The sequence below is a fragment of the Chaetura pelagica genome, unplaced genomic scaffold (genome assembly GCF_000747805.2).
Source record: "Chaetura pelagica isolate M959 unplaced genomic scaffold, ChaPel_1.0 scaffold90, whole genome shotgun sequence".
Lineage (NCBI taxonomy): Eukaryota > Metazoa > Chordata > Aves > Apodiformes > Apodidae > Chaetura > Chaetura pelagica.
Genome location: NW_009953496.1, coordinates 18,758,357 through 18,781,925, shown reverse-complemented (window position 1 = coordinate 18,781,925; position 23,569 = coordinate 18,758,357). Strand labels below are relative to the sequence as shown.

Genomic DNA, 23,569 nt, shown 5'->3' with positions numbered 1-23,569 from the left:
TACCTGAAAATGAAACTCCTTCCTCTTCACCTTCCTACACAAACCTAGAGTTGGAGAATTTTTTAATCTATTTTACTATGTAGTCACAGGGCCAGCATAAGAAAAGGAATGGAAATTCAACAGGCAGGGATGAACAGAGAGTAAAAGACCCTTCCACTCCAGCAGAGCCCATTTAGGCTAATTAACTGTTCCTGGAACTAAAGTCTAAGGCCTAGACACAAATTGGCTTATTTATTTACATCTCTGCGAAGACTCTCCAAATCCCCAACACACAAAATTTGTCAGTGAACATTGGTCAAAGTTTAATGACTCAATCAAAATCTTTAATTTAATCCAATTATGGGAAAAGGTAGCTTTTTTAATTAAGAGAACAATTCTACTACAAAGAACATTCTTCTAAAGTTATCTACTGCTCATTTACATAAGCACTTTTCCCTAAAGAAAAAACAGTAATTGGAGCAAAAGCAAAAATGATGAATGGAGACCTTCTGTTTCTCCTGACTGTAGAACAAAACATTTTTACTACCTTTTTTCTTTTGTGATAGCAGTGATATGGGAAAAAGGTCGCTTCTCCAATTGAGCTTTTAGAAACCAGTAAGAGATATTTTAAAATAACTCTGATTCAAATCCTATTCTATTTGATATATATATAAAACATTACAGTGCACTTAGTATAGCACCACAACAGACGTATTTACCTTCACATATGCTTTGAACTTTATAGTCTTTGAAATTATTAGCTATTGTCAAACTTGGTTCAATAAATATTTGACCTGATTAGCAGTATACCAAATACAGAATCACCAAATCATCCTAGTTGTAAAGGACCTTGAAGACCATCAAGTCCAACCATAGCCTAAATCTACCAACCATAACCTAATCTACTCCTTCAGCACTTATATCATGTCTCTAAGCACTACATCTATATTTCTTTTAAACACTTCCAGGGATGGTGACTCCACCACCTCCCTGGGCAGCCTGTTCCAGTGTCCAGAATTAAATGAAATGTGATCCAAAATATACTACAAACTGACTGTCTTGGATAAAACTGCAACCCTATAGGCTGGACATTAGTCCACCTTCTGGCTCATATAATAATCCTGAGGAACAAGCTTCATAAACAAGAAAGGGGCTTGCTCATGGGCTTGAAAGAAAGATTAAAATCCCAGTTGAGGACCAATTCATGACCATGCAGCTAAATCCAACATAAACATTTGGAAAACTATGTATCATTACATAAAAAAACCCTAACGCTTGACCAGACAAAAATGTAGTATGCAACAGAGAACCAACTACCATCTATAATGGAAAACACAGCATCTGCAGGACAGCTGAAGTACTTGATGAAATACCCAACAATAAACTGCAAGAATATGCAAAGGCCCTAGGTTCTGAATGGACAGACAGGAAAAGCCCTGGAACCAGAACTCATGACAAGGTGAAGCACAAGTGATTGGGAAAGAAGCCATAGAAACACATGGGATAAACAACAAACACAGCAAGAGAAACTCATTCAAACCAATGACCTGCTGCACAACTAAACCCACCTGATGTAATTGCCAATCAACTCAAGATCAGCTAAGACAGTGGCCTGGTTTTCATAATTCAAGGACCTCCTGAGATAACTGCTGAAAGTTATGGGAGACCTATGAAAAAGAATCACTTATGTGGTTGCTGCTGTACTACAAATCCAAATCTGATTGTCTGTGAATTCAGTTCATGGAAGGTAAACAACCACTGCTCAGGAGTCAGTATCCCTTTGATTAACACAATAAATTCAGTAATAAGATACGTTTCTTTTGATGGCAGCACAAAGATCATTGAAGAGAAACCCATAAAATATCAGAAGACTAACAACCCTGTCTATAAAAATATCAAAAGACTAACAATCTTGTCTGTAAAAACCCCCGTCTCACCAGGGAAAAAAAAAAAAAAAAAAAAAAGTCCTCAAGCTCTCAAGCAAAGTTTGTCAGCAGGATCATGATTAACATACAAAATGTTGTGAACAAACAGAAAGGAAACATCTTCAAACAGTAACAGTTCTGATCTAGATCACTGTGTATGAACTGGAAATAATAAGATTTCAAGAGATTTTCATATTTCTTATGAAAAGAAAGAGCCTCCCAAACAAGAAACACAAGCCTACAGGAGCTGCTAATAAAAGACATGCGCTAAGTCTCCATCAAACACAGACTTCAATATTTGTATTTACCTTTGTACAAATTAAGGTTAGGACACCAGCTCTGTTTAACTTTGGGTACAATGCCACCAATGTAAAATCCTTTGTGCATGGTGTGAGCTGCCATGTCTTCTCCAGGCTCTCTGGCCAGGACTGTGTCGACATCCTGATTTATGCTTCTGGAAGGCCTGATGACCTCTGTTTCAGAATGAGAATTTAATCACAGTAGGAAACAGAAATTATTGACCTTTCAACCTCTTTAAGGTGAACTGCATAACTTAGGAGAGAAACATTTACTACTGCTCACCTGAAGAAAGAAGCATAATGTACTCCACTCACAAACAACATCTACCCAGAAGAGTGCCCTGGAGTGTCTACTTCAACAAAAACTATGGGACTATACAGAAGTTTCAACAAGAACAAAACACTTGGTGACACATGAACAGAGATGCTCCTTGAGACCAAGCATGAAGTAGTCTTCTAAAAACCTCACTTGTTTCCATGACAATGGCTATGCAACAGATTCACATGCTGTCAGATAAAGATGAAAAATTTTAGTGCAGAAACCAACCAAGAGGTCTCCCCAGAATAGATATGGGCACATTCTTGTAAAGAAGCATGTGTTATGCTTTTAGCATATAAGGAATCTGTAGCTCTGAAAACATTTAGGTGAAAAACATATTACAAAATAAAACAAAGATTAAATCTCCTAAAATTTAGCCACCACTGTAAGCAAAAACCTACAGTTCATTTCAAGGTTTAGTATCTCAAAATAGAGGGAATTACTGAGTTAAAGAATAATTTTATTCTATTGTTCTGTTGCAACTACCATCCAGCTGAAGGTCACATTCCTAGAAAAGCACAAAAGGAAGCAAGAGCCTGTTAGTTCAAAAAAATAAAGAACAGCTAAGTTAAAATAACTACTGGAAGCCAGTTGTTGGCCAAGTGGGTTCATTAAGTCGCACCTTCTCAAGTCCAGTAAATGACTATAAATTATAGAAAAAAATCATCTTTTAAGGGGATTCCACATTCCACACTGCCTGCAATCCATCAAATATATAAGTCTATGTACTCATAATTTAAGTTTGGCTTCAGTGTTCAGTAAATTACTTTCACAGGTCTTGCAGTACTTTTTTGCTAATACAGAACATGGTAGTGATATATCTGCTGTAAACAGGGAAGCTAAAAGGATTAATTGATTCAGGAATCAATTAAAGCTTAGTGTGTTACCTTTCACCATGATTTCTAGAATGCTGTAAAAACCAGGATCCAAATTCACTACAGGCTGTCATCTCATCTCATCTGTGATACCATCACACACATTTGTTAATGATCCAGTTGCTTTGCACTCTATCTTTCATTAAGTGGATGAGAGACTTCAACTCATTAGAGAAGGCTCAGAGTCCCAGAAAAGCTGATGTAAAATGCCTGCTTCTTTTGAGTGTGCTGTCCTGTGTACATGGCCACTTGAGTGTCCCCTCAGTCCAGAACAACACATTTATCTCTACCATAAACCAGGCAGAGAGAACTGAGAAAGTACTTGGGTACATACACTGATCTGGTTTTGACAACACTGAAGGGAATTTTTCACTTTGTGACAACCTATTTGTCTAGAATATATATAGCAAGAGAAAACACTACATGAAGTCACATCCAAAGATAGCAAAAGAATTTTGGAACAAAGCAAGGAACAAGTTTAAGAGACCCTGAGCCAGAGGAAAGACATATCGTTTATTAAAATACACAAGTGAAAGGTCAAACTCTGAATCATTCATTAAAAACAGGAAACTGTCAGGTTGTAAGGCACCTCTCATTTGATCTGGAGTTAACAAGGTCTAACATACAAAAAGGGTACAGTTTCAGTGAGTGTCAATCTTGAGGCCCACACACTGAAAAAGCAATTATATCCAAGGCTTTGAAAGACTGACAGACCATCCACCCCTAATAACCCCTAACTGAGCTAAAGGAAAAACATCTCTGATATCAGCAACTATCACCAGCACCAGAGAAGACCCTAAAAAGCCATGGTCTGGACCGAAGGATCCTGAACTGGTATTAGTGATGCCAATGTTATTGAACCATGCAAGTATAGCAATAGTAATAGCAGTAAAATCTGCATGAGATCTTAGAGACAGATGTGAAACAATACTCTTGCTCTGTTCCTACTGACTATCTCAGGGACTGTCTGATGTAAAAGATGAATTTCTGAAAATGCAGCCAAAACCAACTTCTTTTTAATTTTTTAAAAATTATTATCAGTTTTCAGGAGGGAGGTGTTTTGAGTTTGTTTTGGTTTAACATCAGGAGTTGCCACAGCAGAGCTGTACCCTGACTGCACTTAAATTGACATCACAAAATTCAGGGATAGCATAGTGTCCATTTCCAGGCAAAGCAGACACTCATGGAGATAGTTTTTCTTACTCACTTCTTAGAAGAAAATGTAAGACTCCTAGTGAATCCCAATCCTACTTTACAACCAAAACCACACAAATACCTAGAACTCAATTCACATCAAGGAAGGAATTATGTTGCATATAAACATTCTGCCTCACTATGCAGATTCACTGAAGAAATAATCTCTGCTGCATCCTACCTACACATGACAAGGAAGATAAAACAGTAAATCCTCACTAGTCCAATGAGTAGCAGGATAGGAATCTTAGAGCAGCATCAAATGTTGGTGCATACAAGAAAGAAATTAGCTAAAGAAAGGTATCTGTGGTGCCTGTCATATATATGGAAGACAGTCAAATGCTTATTTATATGAACCAGGAAAAAAGAAGAAAAGACAAAAGAAAAAACATTCCTTGCAAAATGTCCTGATTTTGCAAGGATTTGTCAAGAATGAGTGAACAATAAACACTTAAAAACTATTTTATTTTAATTTGTATCTTTATTATTCCTCCCAAGGGAAACTACTTTAAATGGAACTTTCACTTTCTCTTCTATCTAGTTCAACACTGCTGCTGCCTGACAAGCCATGGTGACATTCCACATGAACTAAAGATGACAGCTTAAAGCAGGTTTTTGCTATGGACCTAAAAAGCAGGTTTCAGACAGTTAATGTACACAAGTTTGTGTACAACTATCCCAGCTTAACTCTACCCTGTATGTCTTACTCCAACAAAGATGACGGTAAACTTTTATAGCCTCAAACTCCTGCTTGAGCAAGCAATGGGAGTCACAGTCCTTCAGTCTACAAGTCAACAAGTTCTGATTTCTATGTTGCTCTTGCTATATAAGATAGGTTATCAATCTAATGTTACATTTTAAAAAGCTGCTAAAACACTGCTTTATTTCACTAGGCATTTCATGTTCTGTGTTGTTTAGGGGAAATTAGCTCAATGGATGGCTACGAATGTATGGTTTCTAGACATTTATTACAGAAAACAATTGTTTCAATCTACTGGCTAAATTGTAGCGTCTTCCACAAGTTCTTGCAAGAATAAAAACAAAATACACCTTACCTGAGTTATTCCACTGAGAGGGACCTTGTACAACTGCAGCCTCTGCTTCAATAGCTCAGGATCACTGTGGCGGAATGGGCACCCTGACAGTAAAAAGAGGCAAGCTCACAAACAAGGCTGTCTACCCAGGAGTCTGCACAGGAAGACACTCAAGAGACAGCTAAGCTGCTCCTAATTGTCTAACAGCTTATTAATAAGAAAGTTAATTGCCCATGTGCACAACTGCTTACTTTTTTCTTTCTTTTTTTTTTTTTATAATCACTCCACTTCATGGTTATCAGGGCAGCACAGGCTCAAGAGTTGCATAAAAAATTCTAACACAAACAGGCTACAATTCTCATTCACTGACAGAAGAGTTTTAGTTAGGTCCTTACTAATAATAATTGTGCTGATACATTCTATCGCTGTGAAAAAAAAACAAAACAGGAAGAGACAAGTAATGAGCGTCAACTGGTCTTTAATGCATAGTCCTTTGTAAAAATAGTACTTTAGAAATACCTTAGAGAGTTCCTTAAGAGTCACCTTAAGACTCATGTTTTTTTTTCTCCCAGAATTAGTTTTGACACAAAAATGAATGAGTGACATAGGACTAGACTAACCACAATGAAAGCCAGTGCAGTTTTTCCATGTTTAGTCACATAGAGATAAAAGATTTTAAAGTACCCTAGCAAACTTCAGAATTGAATTCTTATCTCAAAGAATCTCTAATTGGTCACTTTTAAAAGCATGAACACATTTACAGTCTCCTTGCAGTATGTGACACAATGTACATAAAACAGAAGCTATCAAGTGCTATAAATAGAAGCTATCAAGTGCTACCTAAAGACAATAGTGCAAGACCAGTGTGGCCATAAAATGAAATACATAATTTAAGAGACTACAAGAGGGAGCAACTTCTGTAGCCAAGGGTTTCTGCTGGTTTTTAACTTTTTTTGTTTGCCTGGTGTTTTGTTTGTTTTTGCTTCTAGAAACTCACCATGATAATCCCCTTGACTTGGCGGATTGGACATGATAATCTTCATGCAGCTGTATGGGGTATAATCAGTTCTCCTTCCTTCTTTCCCATAGCTGTGGCGAATGCTGTAAGCGTATCCTTTGTCAAACTAAATAAAAACAAAGGGATAAATTCTTACATACTGTGCCAGTGATTCTATCTGCTCAGCAAACAGAAATACTGAATAATAAAATAAATCTTAAAAACATATTCAAACTAAGAAAAATAAAAATTGAGTTGCTTGCTGCTAGCTTTAATTTTTATATTACACAAAATTCCATAAACACATATACGTGTTTTACAGAGAAGAGAAGTGTGTAAGGTCTTTTCAGCTGATGCAGTAATCACTTCAAAGATGATTTCATTATAAAAATGTTGAGTCCCACAACGTTAGTAAATGGAGAAAACATAGTAATTTAAAATCTTCCAGAAATGTCCGTAAAATGATTGCTTTATCAAGGCAAAACCCAGAAATACGATTTCTTAACTCAGGTTCATATTCTTGTTCTCCCAAAGCATAATGCTTCATTTATACTTTGTTTCAGCAATGAACTTCAATGCATTCGATTGTAGAACAGAGTATACTTCACTTGCAGAAAAGATAAAGATTTTAGCAAATCTCTTTGTCTACTGATAAGACTACCAACTCCTCCAAAAAAACTGAAATCTTCTAAAGTAATTGAGATGAAAAAACCCATGTATTTTAGCAGCTGACTACAGTGCCATCTATACATTACTTTAGATAAGTAATGCAAAGAACATTCAAAGACATTAAGTTCGTGTTATTTTATTTATGGCAATAGGTAACAAAATCTGTAGCAGAATCAGATTAACATATAGATTTGGTTAAGTTGCATTAGCTACATAAGACATCAAGGAACATTTGTTCAAATACCACATTCTAGTTCTTAAAAATCCAAACAGGATAAAATAATTGATAGAATAAACAGATAGAATTACACACCTTCAGCCTCCTCCTCAAAAAAGCTACAACAATACATAGAACAATGGTGCTCCTGATCAATTAAAAATATTAGCCCTATGTAAAGTTCTGTGTTTGAATTAAATATAAACAACTCTCATAAGAATTTGTTTTCAGAAAATACTTTAAAAATAATTTTTATGCTGTTATCTTACTAGTAGAAAACAATGTAATAGACTGAGAAAAATCATTGAGGCATACATTGAGGTAACAACTACTTCAGGGATACTCTTATTTCTACATATAAAAGTAGTTCCCTGTTTGGCCTGTGAACTGATTCAGAGTATTCATATACCTATGAACTAGCTTAACCTGCTAAAACATGTCTAAAATAAAATGGAAAAATAAATATTTTCATTTTACACACTTTGAAATTTTTTAAATATAAATACTTGAAAACCTGTAAGATAATATGCAAATACATTACAAATGTGTATAAAAATACACAAAATCTTGAAGAATAAAATCCTAAATTGCACCTGATTCTGACAGGGTAAAAGAGAAACTTCTCTACCAAGATGCTTGTCGTAATGAAGTCAATGTAGCAAGAAGAGTAAAATTTGGCACTCATTCCAAGTAAGGCTTAAGACATCTAAAGCTCTGAATAAACATAGACTAATTTATCTCTACTGTGCTTTTGACAAAGTGACTTTAGAGTATTTTATAAGATGAAAATAAAAGGGGAGGGAGGAAGAAAAGAGTGAGAAAACATGTAGCGTTGTGTTTTGTACCACAGCCACAGGCAGGATCCAGCAAGCAGGAATATTCCTATGCAGACAATCCTTTTGCACAGGAGAGAAAAGAACTGACTGGCTGAAAAAAGTAAATGAACGCTATTTTTGCTCACATAGGAGAGCTGGGCTTACCAACTCCACATTAGAAAGAAGGGTAAGACTATATGAGGATCTGCTATAGGTGTGTGCACATACTCCGGAACAACCAGAGAACAGGTACCTTCCACTTAGCAGGGCAAGCAGCAGCTGCTGGATGAGTCCTGCTGCTGTTCCTTTGGGAGCTGCAAACTGTATATTTACTCCTGAAAATCAGCAAACATAAAATACAAAGATGTGCGTATTTTAATTCCCAACCTCTGAATGAACTTGTTAAACTGAAGATGGAGTCTGTAAACCTATAGCCAACCACTCTTCCCTCCAGAAGCTCTGGAAACTTTCATCCTTCAAGCATACTTCATTTGCTTGACAAAGGATATTTGAGCAAGCAGTTAAATTAGATTAAATTAGGGTTTTTGTAAGGCAAAAGCAAATCTTGAATGCTTCAGGATGCATTGCTTAGTTTGCCTGAAAATTAACACCTCCCTTTAACAGTTCTGTATAGTGAAATCTTGAGCTGTACTTTACAAATCACTTGCCTTAATGCCCACAGAAATTACTTTTACTACGTAATTCATTATTTTATGCTAAGAAGCAGCTCTTGCAGTAAATAGAAACAGCTACATAGTAACACAACATGGTCTTGGTTGGATACATTCTCATTGCTTTCTTGTAACCCTGTTTGGATCTCAGAGTTTTCGCAGTGGCAGATGGCAGAAGAGAGTAACAGCTATATGCTGCAAGTTAGCACACATGCAGTTACACGCTTCACCAAGATATTTCTCATCCTTATGATTCCATATTTCTTATCATAATATATAAGCAATTAGAATGACCGTTCATTGGTTTTGAACTGTTCCAGAAAAATAGCTTAAAACCCTGTAGAACCACTATTACATTATATTGTATCTACTATAGCCACTATGGCAAGAAATACAGGTCGTTATGGGAAGAAACTGTAAGAGGTCAAGACTTGAATTAAGTTATTTGAAAAATCACTTTTTTTTTATGATGGCACTATAAAAAATTTTGACAGTTTTATTGAAGCCTGATATGAATGTCTAACAATAACTTTACTGTAGGAGTTCGTACATTTCCCTTGTATTCTTGTATGAGATTCCACTGAAACAAACCAAAAAAAAAGAGAATATGAAGACCCTAAAAAATATCTATTGTCATTAAAAAACTAGGTATGCACATACCTCCAACCATTTGTGCTAAATATCAATGGACACATACTGCTGAGTTACAATAAAACAGCAATGTTAAAGTAACATCCCTATACTATTGAATATTTACATGTAATAGATCCCCATACTTGAGAGCAGGGATTTTCTACAACTTCTAAATGGTGTGGTCCAAATATCAACTACTTCCATTATTTTTCTTTCTATTTAACTCTCTAAGCTTTCCAAAACCTGCAAGGCATTTGTAATTTATGTGCTGAGTAGACAGGATGTGGTTTTGGTAAGGGGGAAAGGGGTTGAAAGAAACGTCTCGTTTCAGTAATGAACTAGTTCATAGTGAAGTCCAGAAGCTGAGGCAAAGACTACCCTTTAACACCATCTCTATCAAAACTTGTCACTTTGGTGCTGGCATGTGCAAAACTTGAGATTAGCAGCAATGTGAATTTTTGTTTTAGAAGAGTGCAAGTCAACTGTCTGATCTTTATACTATATCCTTGAACATGTAAGTTTTGTGAGGACCTCCAGGCACGGCTGTAGGATGCATGTGATGCCTAGTCTGTAGTACACAGCTTATGGGTAGTTCTGAAATGTTATGCATCAGTATTTGTTGCAATGAACCAAGGCATCCAGTGTATAGTACTGAAAGTACTAATGATGGCCCTGGGTATCCTGCAACAGGTGACACTGAGGGTTTCTTCTCCCTGTAAGGAACAAAGTTCTTAGCACTGATTAGTGGGACTGAACCAGTGCTCCAAAGCGAGAATCAAGGAGGCTGCAGGACAGTTCACTAGGTATAGATAACTGTACTGTAGTAAAGGAACTTAAATTTTTCTTTTATGTGTTATATTCCCATGATTATCAGACTAATGCAGATTAATTTGCCTTATAACTCTGTTTCATATATACTGTATTAGACAGCCTTCATTAGAAGACAAAGGTTATAAATTAAAGTGTAAGTAAGGTGTAAATACAAAGGTATTAAAATGGAATGAGGATGCACACCAAACGGACCATTTGGGAGGTATATGCTTTGAAGAAAAGCTTTCATTGAACAAAGCAGGGAAAGACGGGTCATGTGTGCCTCTTTACTATTAATTCAATATAACTGAACACAATTTCAAAAGGGAACAATTACAAACAACATTCCCAAGGCATTCCAATCACTACAAAGTAAACAACAAGTCATCACTGAGAGTTACTTTGCTTCTATCTCTTCTATTTGCACATTAATATCTGGAAATAGAACTAAGTCCTTCATACATTTTGTTATCAGTTCTGATATTCAGCATGTGCATTATGATAGAAAGCAGTTTGCTGATGGGTCTTCCAAGCCCCATGTGCTCAGATTCACACTTCTGCAAACCTTTCATGTTTTAACTACTTTTGTATACACATGTAGGGTTTTATGCATCTATTCCTTACAGTACTGTGAGATCTATTTATGTAAAATGTAGCAACTAAGCAAAATGATGGCAGTAATTTTGTCTAGCTTCTTGGCTGACCACCAGATTAATTCCTACTTTTCAAAACTCAATGTAGTTATGGTTTAACACCTTTTTTTGGAACAGTCCTTGGGTAATTTCCTGTCTAAAAATGTTGAGCCTGTATGGGTAAGAGCCTCAAATTCCTAAATTTATCACACACATTTGTGTATCTTCTTAAATAATTGGGTCCCTTTTCTATTCATTTCCTAGGCAGTCACTCAAAGAATTACTGTTGACCCTGCTTAGTTGACATATCTTTTTTCAAGCAATGCTTTTTTTTTAAACCTACTCTTAGAATAACCTCAACTGAAGGTTAAAGAACAGCCATTTTAAGGCAAAAATCATTTTGTGGGATCTGTTGCTTTGATTTTAAATAGAAAAAAAAAAAAATTACATCATATTTTAAACAAGAATTAAAACAATAATATTTGACAGCACCATAAGAGGTATTTTGCTTAAATAGACATTGGTACTTTCCTTCAAATAATAAATTCACACTTAATAAACCTGATTGTGTAAACATGTTTTTTTAAAAAATAATTCTGAAGACATTTCTCTACAGTTTTAAGGAACTCTTAAGAAAAGTCTAATATCAGAGAACGATCTTGAATCCTTTACCAAATATTTACTCCATAAAATACTCCTTGAGAAAGTTTAATACAAGATGGAAAAAAAAAAAATCAATCATAAATTTCTAAACCAAGCAGCTCATTCAATTAGGAAAACACACAACACTGCACTTCTGGTACTCCATGAACCACAGGTACACCAATGCCCTTCAGATTTTTCTGCTGATGTTTTTCAATACTTGGAGAAGTTAACTGATGTAACTTGGAAGTGTATCTATCAGCAAAAGGAAAGCTGTAAGTTAATAGGGCTATTTATTTCATCAGAAGTGGCAGACAGACAATACAAGTCCCCAAAACATTCAGTGGCAAAGGAGAGCACAGAAAGCATTATCACTGAAAGAGATATAATAGTGTTAACAGACTGCAAAGTAGACAGCAATTTGGCATGTAGTACAATAAAAAACTACTAAGAAAGTTAAACAGAAGTAGAACAGTAATGAACTGTGTGCACCTATAGGAGTAAGATTCAGCTCCAGATATCTAAATCCACACATCTCCCGTTGTCAATGGAGGTCAATGCATGATGAGCCTGGGGAGCAATTCAATTTACCCTAACATAGGCACCTAGAGGCTCATTAAATAAATCATTCTCTAGACACTATTGACTGTATAGGCTAGATCTCTATTAATCATAAATGGCAGCTTAGGATCTCAGTGTAAAGAATGCGTATACCAAGGAGAAAAGAAATTCAGTAAGTCTGTATCAGAATTGGGAGAAAACCAACTTATATGTACACCATTGCAGCACATATTCCAACTTTTCAGAGAAGATGGGTGAAGACTACCGAGGGTCCCCTGCAAAGTCCAAAACTGAAATTCCTATGGCTTATCCAAGCTCTATCAATTCTCTAAACATGAGTGCTCTCGTATGATGTTCTATAGTTTTATCTGCACACAGTGAACACGTGATGCGTTTACAGGCTCGTGCAGCTCATCATCTGTTATGCTGTACCATCTACTGTAATCTAGATCAGCATAAAAACCTAAATGTATCAGAAGAAGAATGAAAACTGATGTCAGACATGAAGATATGTTGTCACTTCGTGAAAAATCTTGAAATGCATACAGCTGGACTCTGGTTCCAAGACCAATCAGCAATAAAATGCAGGGCAGGGACATGAGGCTTAGACTGCACACTGACAGCAAGTTTATTCTCACTAGCCAGTTAGGATATCTCCAAGCTGTGGATGAGAAGACAGAAGCATTTGGCAGATATGACTGCAAAAGGCCAGAGTGGCAGCCAAATGGACTTGGGAAGAAATTCAGAGGACAACCACTACTCTCAGCACCAGCTTGTACCCTGAATATTAGGAATACCTTCTGCTTCATGGAAAACAGTCCAATGTGTTATCATGTCCAATTGTTATCATTTAACTCAATAGTCTGGCATAGCAGGCTCCTTCATTCTAGTAAAGAATTTTCCTCGTAATTGTCTCAACCATTCCAAGTAATAAAAAAATTAAGCAGGTCATGATAATTTTAACAGGACTCTTGCCATTTAAACAAGACATGTTCAAGCACAGCACCAGAAATGAGTCCAAAGGAACAGGCCATATTCATCTGCTCTTGAAGAGCATGGCTGCTTGCCCAGGATATATATATATAAAAATATATATGTATATATATAAAATTCACCTGTGCTAGGGTGTTCCCAATTCCAAAGACCTCTACAGGATACTAGAATTAATCCAAGGAAGTCTGGTTCATCAGGTAGTCTGTACATCTGCCAGAGAGTCAAAAGATCTGAGCAAATTCACTACAACAGTTGCAGTTCTCTGTCTATACATTCTTCATTCTTTCGATAGAGCAACCATCTCCTGACACAATGGAAGACGTCATGTAATCACCAAATTGTTTATATTTTACAAGCTGGCTGAATTGTACAGCATGCCCATAATCTCTGAAGCAAAGACTGGAAGGCTCTGCACATCTTTTAGACTACTTAGACCACTGAAGAGTTTTTCCCTTTTAAAACCACGTACTTTGCATACAGATGTCATCTGAGCAATCTCCACACCTTGATTCATATATTATTGAATGAATTCCTTAATATATTACTGCAGCATCTTGCAAACCCCCTTGTGGTGTCCCAGTGTTATTAAGAATCTTTTCCAGATTGTTATTCCTCAAACTATACACTGATCCGAACGATATCTGAAGACAAGTTCAGTATTAGATGACAAAAGGCACATAAGAAGCAAGATGAGTTAAAAAAACAAAGGCGAGCCTTCTCCATTGATCACAAGATTGAGTGGTAAATTGGTGTTACCCTCAGGTTATGGCAGTACCTGCAAAGCAGCCCTCACTCATTAGAAATCTGACTTACCCTATCTAGTCTGTAATGAGATCCAATTAAGTCCAAGAGACTCAATTTTACCCTAAGCCTCACATTTACAGAAGTGTTAGCATCACTCAAAGAGATCCAGTGGGCCAGAGAATATCCCTCCATCCAACCCAAGTGACAAAGTTATCAAAATGTGATAAAACTGTGGCAAAACACTTGTCTTTTACTGGGCTATGGTTAAAACCTCTTGGACAAGGATCAGTGTCAGAACAGAAGGTTATTAAGTCTCCAATCACACAATGTCTCAAGATACCAGCAGATCCCCAGTGTAAGTGCAGATAAAAAAGGATCATTGGAAAAAATCAAAGAAGTCTTAAAATAAAACTACAAGGAGGTTGAGTAATGAATACCTCAGATTGCTATGTATTCCTTATGCCTACTCTTAAAACATGTACACTTAGCTTTTTTGATGCAATCAGAAAACAGTAACAACAAGAAGGTATATACCAAATCCTACATGGAGATTTGATGTTTGTCAACCGTTTTAAATAATAATCTTCAGAGTTCCACTGGCATTGCCTCAGTTCTCATACCCCAAATCCCACTCCATCAACTATATGAACTGAAAAAAGAGGGGGGGAAAAGGAATTTAAACAATAAAACTTGCCATAAAAAACAGTAGCTTCTGCTCCCCCTTGTACAGCAAGGGAAAAATTGAAAAAGAGGGGAAAAAAAGGGGGAGGAGGAAAACAATCCAGAAAAGAAAAAGGTATTTGAGGGACATTTTTTTCTCCTTGTGTGAGTGGACTTAAGAAGGAACAGGAAAAGCTGAGAGCACACCACATGATGCAGAATTCAGTTTCACAGCTAAATAGCATTGTACATTTCAATATAAAATCAGAATGTAACCTTCTTTCAAGAAGCAGTAACCTATATAATGTTTAAATACTTTATCATAGTAATTTAACTTTCCTAAATCAATATATTACATTTCTGAAGCATAAATCACACATGGTACAAATAATGTATAAAAGATCTGTCCTGTCTTTATTCATGAGATTCAATGGATTTCAAAGATATGCAGCAAAACATTAAATCAATTCTGAGAGTAAAAATACGTTTTTATTTATACTGCGCTTATGTGATGTAACAGCAGAGTGCACATTTGATACAATATACTGCTTTTATGGATGACTGATTATGAAATAGAGCCACAATTTATTGGCTGAATATAGACAGATGGAATATGACAGCTATATGATGTTACAACTACATGAACATTATCAAAAAAGAAGGCAAGTTAGACAGGATTCTGGATTTTGTTTTGGTAGTCAGTTTATGATTACAAGAAACCTGAACATTTAATAAAATAATTTAAAAATATTATTTCAAACAATTACATCAAGATTAATAAACTGTTGTATCAAAACTGTACTGTTCAAAAAGCTCAGGAACACAACTGGAAGAGATCTGCTATGTCATTCAATCTGTCCTGAAAGGTAATAAAAATATACAGATTAATAGATTTGCATGTCAAAAACAGTTAACCCCTGTGTCAGAACTTGGGAAAATAGCTGAAAATTTTAAATACATTACTGGTGGCGTGTGAGGCAATAAACAGCAGGTATTTTTCAGCAGAGGGCTACAAAGAAAGAGCTGTAGGGTTAAGAAGGTATTTGACTGAGCCTACTAAAGACCATACTTGGTGACACTCAGATACTGCACCAGTGCTGAACTTAGGAATTTGACAACCAAATAGGCAAATCTACCCATTACTTTTCTTAATATGTCAGGGACCGACTGGCTGGCTGCTGCTGTGATGGCTAATAAAACAGAAATCTCTTCTGGTAAGTACACACCCTTTCCACAGCGATAATTAAGCGCAAGTCTGACAAGTGGTTCAAGACTACAAAAGGCATCTTAGAAAATTAAAGGTTTGGCTCTAACATCCATTCTTTTTACATACAATTCTAAAAAGATGCTACAGAATGGAAAGACAACATGTGTGGCTGGGAATAAAAAGTCAAAAGAGAGCACATTCTGATCCAAATCAGTTTTAGTACAGGAAAGGTATTTACCGCTTTCCCTCATGTCAGTGCAAGAACCTTATCACTAACCTGCTCATCATATGCTAGATTACTAAATACAAATTTCAGTGCCTACTATGTAACAACTACGGAAACTGATCCTTGTTTCTTTTCATGGTAGCTAGTATATTTAAAAAACATCACTAAAATTATGTCAGCACTGTAATTAATGTCCTGGAAGAGAGATAATGTAGCTAGAGCTCTTCTCTGTCTCCAAGGCATACCACAGGCTAAAAGACCATTAAAAATTTTCCCTTATAATGTAAGTCAGAAGATGAAAACTGAAAATCAAAGTGAAGGCAGATACATTTTTAACACATTAAACAAATGAAAGCACTTTAAAGTGAATAATCACAGGAAAACACCACAGTAACCTTGGCTCCAAAACAAAGACTGCAGAATTCCAATTTTAACAGAACATAACTGAGAAATCTGGTAGCAACAGAAAAAGGGATTGTGTTTGGAGTAAAGGAATAACATTTTTTATCCTACCTTTTATTACTGTGATTCCTATAATATTTTTGTGCCCACACAATAACTTCCAAGTATATCAGAGTCTGAAATTATTTTGTTTTCTAGTACATCATCATCAGTTGTGGTCTATTTGAATAACAACCATGAAAAAAAAAAATTGTGAAAAATAATGTTTTACAGCGGCTCCATTTTTTCAAAAAGATTACTTAAAGATTTTTAATCTATTGCACAAAAATTAGGGTTTTTTTAATTGAAATGTTTTTTTAAAACCAAAGTTTTTGTAAAAAAAATACTGTCTTATGGAAAAAAACATTAAAATATAAAATGACAAATAGTGAACAGATTCTCGTCAATTTTCAGTAAGTTTAAGTAACTGTAAGATACACTTGTATGCTGGTTAGCAATTTCAGGCCTAAGAAAAGAAAGGTTCAGAGGGAAATACAGAGAAGCATGATTGAGTTTAATATATATCTACATTAGCTACAGGGCATAATTAAAACTACATTACTCTCTTAAATCTGCATAATTATGTCCCAAAGACACCTTCTCTTTTGCATCCTTAACTGTAGTGATAAAGCAGTAAGGACCTCAGGTTTAAAAGGTCAGGCAATATTGTTTTAAAGTAAAATATATCCTTACAAGTGGAAGGGTAAAAAACTAAACTACTTGTTTGGTTCAATTTCTTCTAGTGCTCAGAACTCCAGATGTGTCAGGCAAAACAAAATCCTAATGCACAAGAAAACAGTACCAAGTGAAGTTGCCAGTTCCAAAATGTACAGGGAATTAATGCATCATCTACCACTGGGAGGAAAAAAACATGGTTAATTTTGGAAATGCCAATAAATCAATTTATTGATACTAAAAAGTATCATTAATTTGAGGGCTGGGAGAAGGGGCATCCCTTTACCAGTGAATATTCAAGCTGTAAATTTAAATACCACTCAAGTTAACTAGCTGAATTCAATAAGCACAACATTATGCCTCACTTACCATGTATTACTATTCTTACTTCAATTTTTAACACTCCTGAATACAATTAAGTCATGTGTACGCTATATACACACACACGGTGTATTAATTTACTTATATTGATATCAAGTTGTAAGTTAACAGTACCTTCTCCATGATGATTAAGTACGTTGCTTATGGGCAGAAATGGTGAAAAATTACTACTTTAAATTTATTTTGCTGAAGTAAATTGCAGGACATTTCTACCATGTATCGCAAAGAACATCTAACATTCACATCTGATTCCTCATCATATTAATCCTTATATGTCAACTGGAGCTAGGATATGCCTCATTTACTTGCCTAATTTGGAAAAAAAGTAAAATGGACTATAAGAGAAACAGCCACAGAACACATTCATATTTTTAGCTTAATAAAGAGGTCAGAACAGCAATACCTACAAACCTGAACACATTTGTGTGAGTACTCTGAACAATGTAAATGTTACTGGTAAATCCCTCTACAGCAAAGTCAGGATTTTTTATCTGTCAGGTAAGTAGAAACAGTATCAACTGCTTTGCAATACATTTAATATTAACCATAACATGCAGTAATGTCCATAAATACAACACAGCACATTATTTTAAAGTCAGCAATTCCATACTACTATTTAACTATAAGTCCTAATAAAAATCACCATCTAATGCAAATAACTTCAAACTATTTCAATTTGATCTCACAATGCTTAATTAAAACAGGAAGCAAACAGCTATCTCTAGCTCTATATGGATGAGCTAATTTTCTGCAGTCCTTCCTGAATGATTGTGCTCTCAACACTAAACAGAACACTTACAGCGACTTCTCTCCAGCCATGGGCCAGGAGTTTTATGTTTACAGGCATTGCTAATATTCTATATATTTGATACAGTCAGTGAGGAATCTTTTCTGAAATCCTTCCTACAACTTGGCAGAATTTAACACGATACTGCAAGAAGTTATTATCTTTTGATCATAGAAACTTTTAGGTTTGCAAAGACCTAACACTGCCAAGACCACTAAACTGTGTCCCAAAGTGCTATACTTCTTGGAACACAACCAAATGCAACCCCAGTGAGCATGCTCTGCTCAGTTCTCTCACTTCCGAAATCCATTACAGATCTGTTTCCTGCTGCTTTGATCATTACAGATCTGTTTCCCACTGCTTTGGTCAATAGGTATACAAAACAAATTGAAGAAATGAAACCTTGCAGATCAGTGCTCCACAAGAGAAGGGAACAGAATGTTAGTGAGCACAAATGACAGCACACAGGACATGAAGGACACAAAGGACAAATTCCCATCCATAAAACATAACTTCACATAAAAATTACAATATATGATAGCAAGCATCTTGCATAGACTTAACCTACATACATACTGTAATATATTTATTGACAAAAACACTCCAATTTTAATGGCAATTGAAGCTTATTTCCATTCAGCTAAACAAGGATATTATGATTACTTGGACTAAAGTCCTTGGCCAGACCCACAGAGGTTTTGCAATTAATTCCTGGTTTTCAGGCTCAGCTCTAACCATTCATATGGAATCAAACAAGAGTAATAGCTGTCCACAACTAAAGTCCTCAGGATTTTGAGTTATTCAAGTCCAACTCCTTGCTGCATCTTATTAGCAAATTACCATAGTCACAGGAAAGAAAACAAAATCCTTTTCCAGCTGCCACCAACAGGAAAGTTGTACTAACTCAGCTTGACTCAGATGCAGCCACACATTTACAGCTTCGAGTCATGCTTTTAATTCTCATGCCCGGTATAAATTTTGATGATAAACCATATTTACTCAGAACACCTCTTTTGCATACTGTTCATTAAAATATGAAATTAACTCCAGACTATCCTCTTCTGCCAAGATCACACCAGCTACTCAATCTCAGCAGCCCTCTCTCTTCCCATGAATATCGCCTTCAACAACAGTTATGTCCCACTTGAACAATGCACCTGTTAACATCTAGACTTCAATCTATGTGCAAAAAACCCCACATTAAGGAAGCTGTATGATAGGAGTAGATCTCCTGATGACTCATTCACTGCCATAAAGCTTATTGCTGAAGACAAACATGACTAACATGAGTTCAGAGAATGAACATTTTTAACTCAGTGTTGAGTGTACCACTGTATAAAGGCTGTCCAGCTTGTAAACACCAGCATCTTGGTTGCATCCCTTAAGTTTTGCACAAATACATGTAGACATGGCTGTTTAGAGGAACATCACCACACACTACACTAAAAAAACACAAAGAACACACCAAACCTCCGAACTAAAATCACATAAAAGAAAAACTCGGGAGTAGTGAAATCTACAAGTCAATTTCTTTAGCTTCGGGGTTGAATTTCAAAATAAATAGTTTCTACTTCAAGTCTACACGCCTAACATACACTTGGACCACTTACTGTCTTGAAACCCCTGTAACAATTGCCCATTACTGTTTTGTTTGGTTTGCTGTTTTGTTTTTTTAAACTTGCATGTAAAGAAAAGATTTAATGTAAATTGAATAGTAAGTTTGTGAATCAAAATGACTCATGTAAATGAAAATGCATTTCCATGTTTCTTCTGACAATTAAATAGCTTTTAGCCTGCTATTAAAGCAATTTAAAGAGCTAACTTTGTATAATACGAAAAAAAACATTTGGAAACAAATCATAAAAGTATTTTTACTTTCTTTATGCTCAGTTATACTAGGTAAGCACAGCCATTCAATGCATAATAATGTTATGAATAGAATGTCATTTCGCCAATACAGAATAAAAATTATTCACTCAAAATCTTTTACGTTCACTTGTCCTATCTCACTACAACTAGAGCATGAAATGATAATTTCCAAATAATGAACGAGAAACACAGATAGTGAGTGGCCATACTGAAGATAATTTTTACAGTCAGTGGTAGAAGGAAAAAAAAAATTATTTCATTTTATAAGTTTAACAGAAAAATACAGTTTAATCAAGAACTTGACTATCTAGTCTTCTGATAACCAATGAAAGAAGGGCAATATGCTTAACTATATTAATGCTTTGTTACCATCACACACTCTTGAACTTTCACAGAATTCAGGGGGATAAGATTTTACAGGTAATATATGCTGCAGTTTTATTACTTTTTTTTTTTTTAATATGCTATAAGAGAGCAAACATTTTCTCAAAGTTCTGTAGTAGCCTTTATACATGTCAGGAGAATTCAACCCTGGCCATTTATTTGCATTACAGCACTACTGACATAAAATTTTAAAAAGACCAGATTTTAATGTATAGAGAAATTTCACCTTTATTTCATCTTTATCTCTTAAATGTTAAATATTGTGGCTCACTCTTCAACATGTCACATTAGGGTGCAGATTTGTAAAGTATAAATAAATCAAGAATAAAGTGTAGCAAATGACTTTAATTTAGAAAACTGTACTTAAATTTCTGATTTATGAATAAAAGTGTGTTCCAAAAATAGCAGACAACACTACACAATACAAAGAGGACAAGTAAAAAAAGGAATCTAGCTGCAAACCAATCCCCAAATCTGAAATAAATGATAATGTAAAATACTAAAACCAAATGTAGCCAACTGACTAATAAAGAAAATACTCCTGAGCACTTACAGAGGTGGTGGTTGCTTTAAAGAACCACCACATCATTCATGCATTATAAATTGCACTAGTTGAGCATGCTTAAAAGCACCACCCTGCAAATTATCAAGTGTGTATTTCTATTTTCATTTAAATATATGGGACTTTTTTAAAAAAATAGAATTGTATAGACCTATAAAGTATTATAGCATAAGTCCTTCTAATTTCCATTTATACATTGTATTTGTTTTTATTGTATTTCTTAAGATCTTGTCTCCCTCTAGTGACTGGCCTTCACAAAAACATACTTCTACCCATATTCAGACCTTGTATGTATAACCATGGCATAATTCAAGCTGGAAAGGACCTCAGGAGGTCTTCCGTCCAAACGCCCTCATGGCATTTCTGGTTGGCCCTGGTAGGAGCTCTCACCACCAGCTGCTTCCAATCAAGGTGAAGCCTCACTCCTGAATCCAGATTTATATACCTCCTAAAATTAACTGTAAAAGAAATGGAAGAGCCAGGAAAATCAAATCACTGGAACTATCTTGTTGGGATGCATCTTCATCACGAAGTTTCATCATTTCTTAACAGAGTAGGAGACATATTCCTTTGTGTATTGATGCAGTATATGGCTAGCAAGTTGTCTCTCCTGAGTTTCATACATGATCATCACGTGTGAAAGTAACATATAAAAATATTAATAACCAACTGAAGCTCAAAAGCTTTGCTTTGAAGGATTTGCCCCTTTACCAATCACATAACCTGAGCAAAGTTCAGTCTGAGTAAACTTGCCTATTCCTTCTACCAGGAAAATGTCTGTCATGAGAATTTTGACTAGTGGGAAGGGCTGAAGATGAAGAGTCCTATCTCAGACAAGAACCTCTGTCAAATAGAAAACAATCTGTTCATCGCCACTTGTGATCAACCACTACAGAGAACAGTAAGCTATATGAAACTGAAGATGATCTGAAAAGTTAAGTCAGAAAGAGTAAGGGGCTTCACTAGCCTGAATGCCACCATATTCCACAGGGAAGAGTCCTTGAACACAGGGGCTAAAGAGCTATGTCTTATTCTCTTTTAAGAAGTCAAAAGGACAAGAAAGATGTTCTGTCATCAGGGTAATTTTGTAAATTCAGTAACACTTAAGTTTTGGAAATTTATTTTAAAAACTAACAAACTCTTGCACAATTTTCAGATGTACTTCAGTAACATTTGAAACAATAATAAAAATCAGTGCAATATCAAATTGCAATATCAAAACAACATCTTTTCAACATAGAAGTGCACAAATAGCAACTGTCTCTCCTGTAGAAAGTGGTAAATAATCATAGTACTAGAAGAGAGCATCTCATACCACCGTGCACCAAATACTGCTAAGAAAAAGAAAATATATCACAAGTATACGTGCAGCAAAGGAAAGCAGAAAGGGATGGGTTGCCTTACAGTCATCCATCTGTATCCAAACCTTGATTCCAAGCTATTAGCTAAAGAACTGAAGAATGCTTCCAAGAAATTGATCCAGCTTTCATTTTTTATTTTGTTCTAAACACCGTGTCATCTTTCCAAGTCTCTAATTTCACGTTCACAGACTATTCATACAAATAGATCTGAAAACAGCAACAGCTAAGTAATGCTCTCCACTCTAATAGGGGTTTATTTTCAACTATCAGAGCATTGTAAAATTGTACTGTAATTATTTAATTTGGCTTGATCATGTCATTACTTTCTTGTTTCAAGTATTTTAAAAGCATACTGGAATTACCTCCCTCTTCTTTAGGGTGAGAGAGGGGAGTTTTATTTTTAAGGAAGAATGGGACATGAAAGAATCTACAGGAATTAATATCTGTGTAGAGTAAAATTAAATTTCATAGAAAAAACAAACCAGACTTTAAAAAAAAACAAAACCAGATATTATGAAGCCAATTGGCATAATTATTCAGTCAGAAGTAACACATCTACCATCATTTGACAGTTAATCCTATCATTTCAACAATAATTTACCATTTAGGCACTCTTAGACTAGCAATTTGCAGAGTAATTTTTATTTCAGTGCCTAAAGAAAATCAAATTTTATTTTGCATTCTGCATTTGTCTCTGTTGTGAACACACCAGTACGTGATCATTCCTCCCCCCCAGTAGAGTAGCATCTCTGCAGGTTTCAGGGCTGAATACATGCTTTAAGCACTTAATTTACAATATCCTTTACAGATTCCTCTCTAAATGTAAAATACTGTTTCTTAAAAACTTTGTTCTACAGTGTTTTTATCACCATGCCCTGAGATTTGTCCACATCAGTGCTTCAGAGCACAGGAAGAGCTCTCTTTGGTGCAAATTTTCCTTGCACTTATGCTTAGCCTGGTGGTAGGTGCTCCAGTGTGCTGCTGAGGTGTTCAAGGTAACTTCCTTC

At 35.6% G+C, this 23,569-nt stretch overlaps 1 protein-coding gene across 1 annotated transcript in view; it reads right to left on the bottom strand.

Moving 5' to 3' along the window:
* Positions 1 to 23,569, bottom strand: part of PRIM2 (primase, DNA, polypeptide 2 (58kDa)) — an 84,115-nt gene that overhangs the window by 10,167 nt on the left and 50,379 nt on the right. Inside the window, exons 11-12 of the mRNA XM_009999273.1 lie at positions 6,623 to 6,749; positions 5,647 to 5,729 (exon numbers count right to left, since the gene is read on the bottom strand). Of these exons, the coding sequence (XP_009997575.1) occupies positions 5,647 to 5,729; positions 6,623 to 6,749 (210 nt within the window). The remainder of the gene's footprint in view (positions 1 to 5,646; positions 5,730 to 6,622; positions 6,750 to 23,569) is intronic.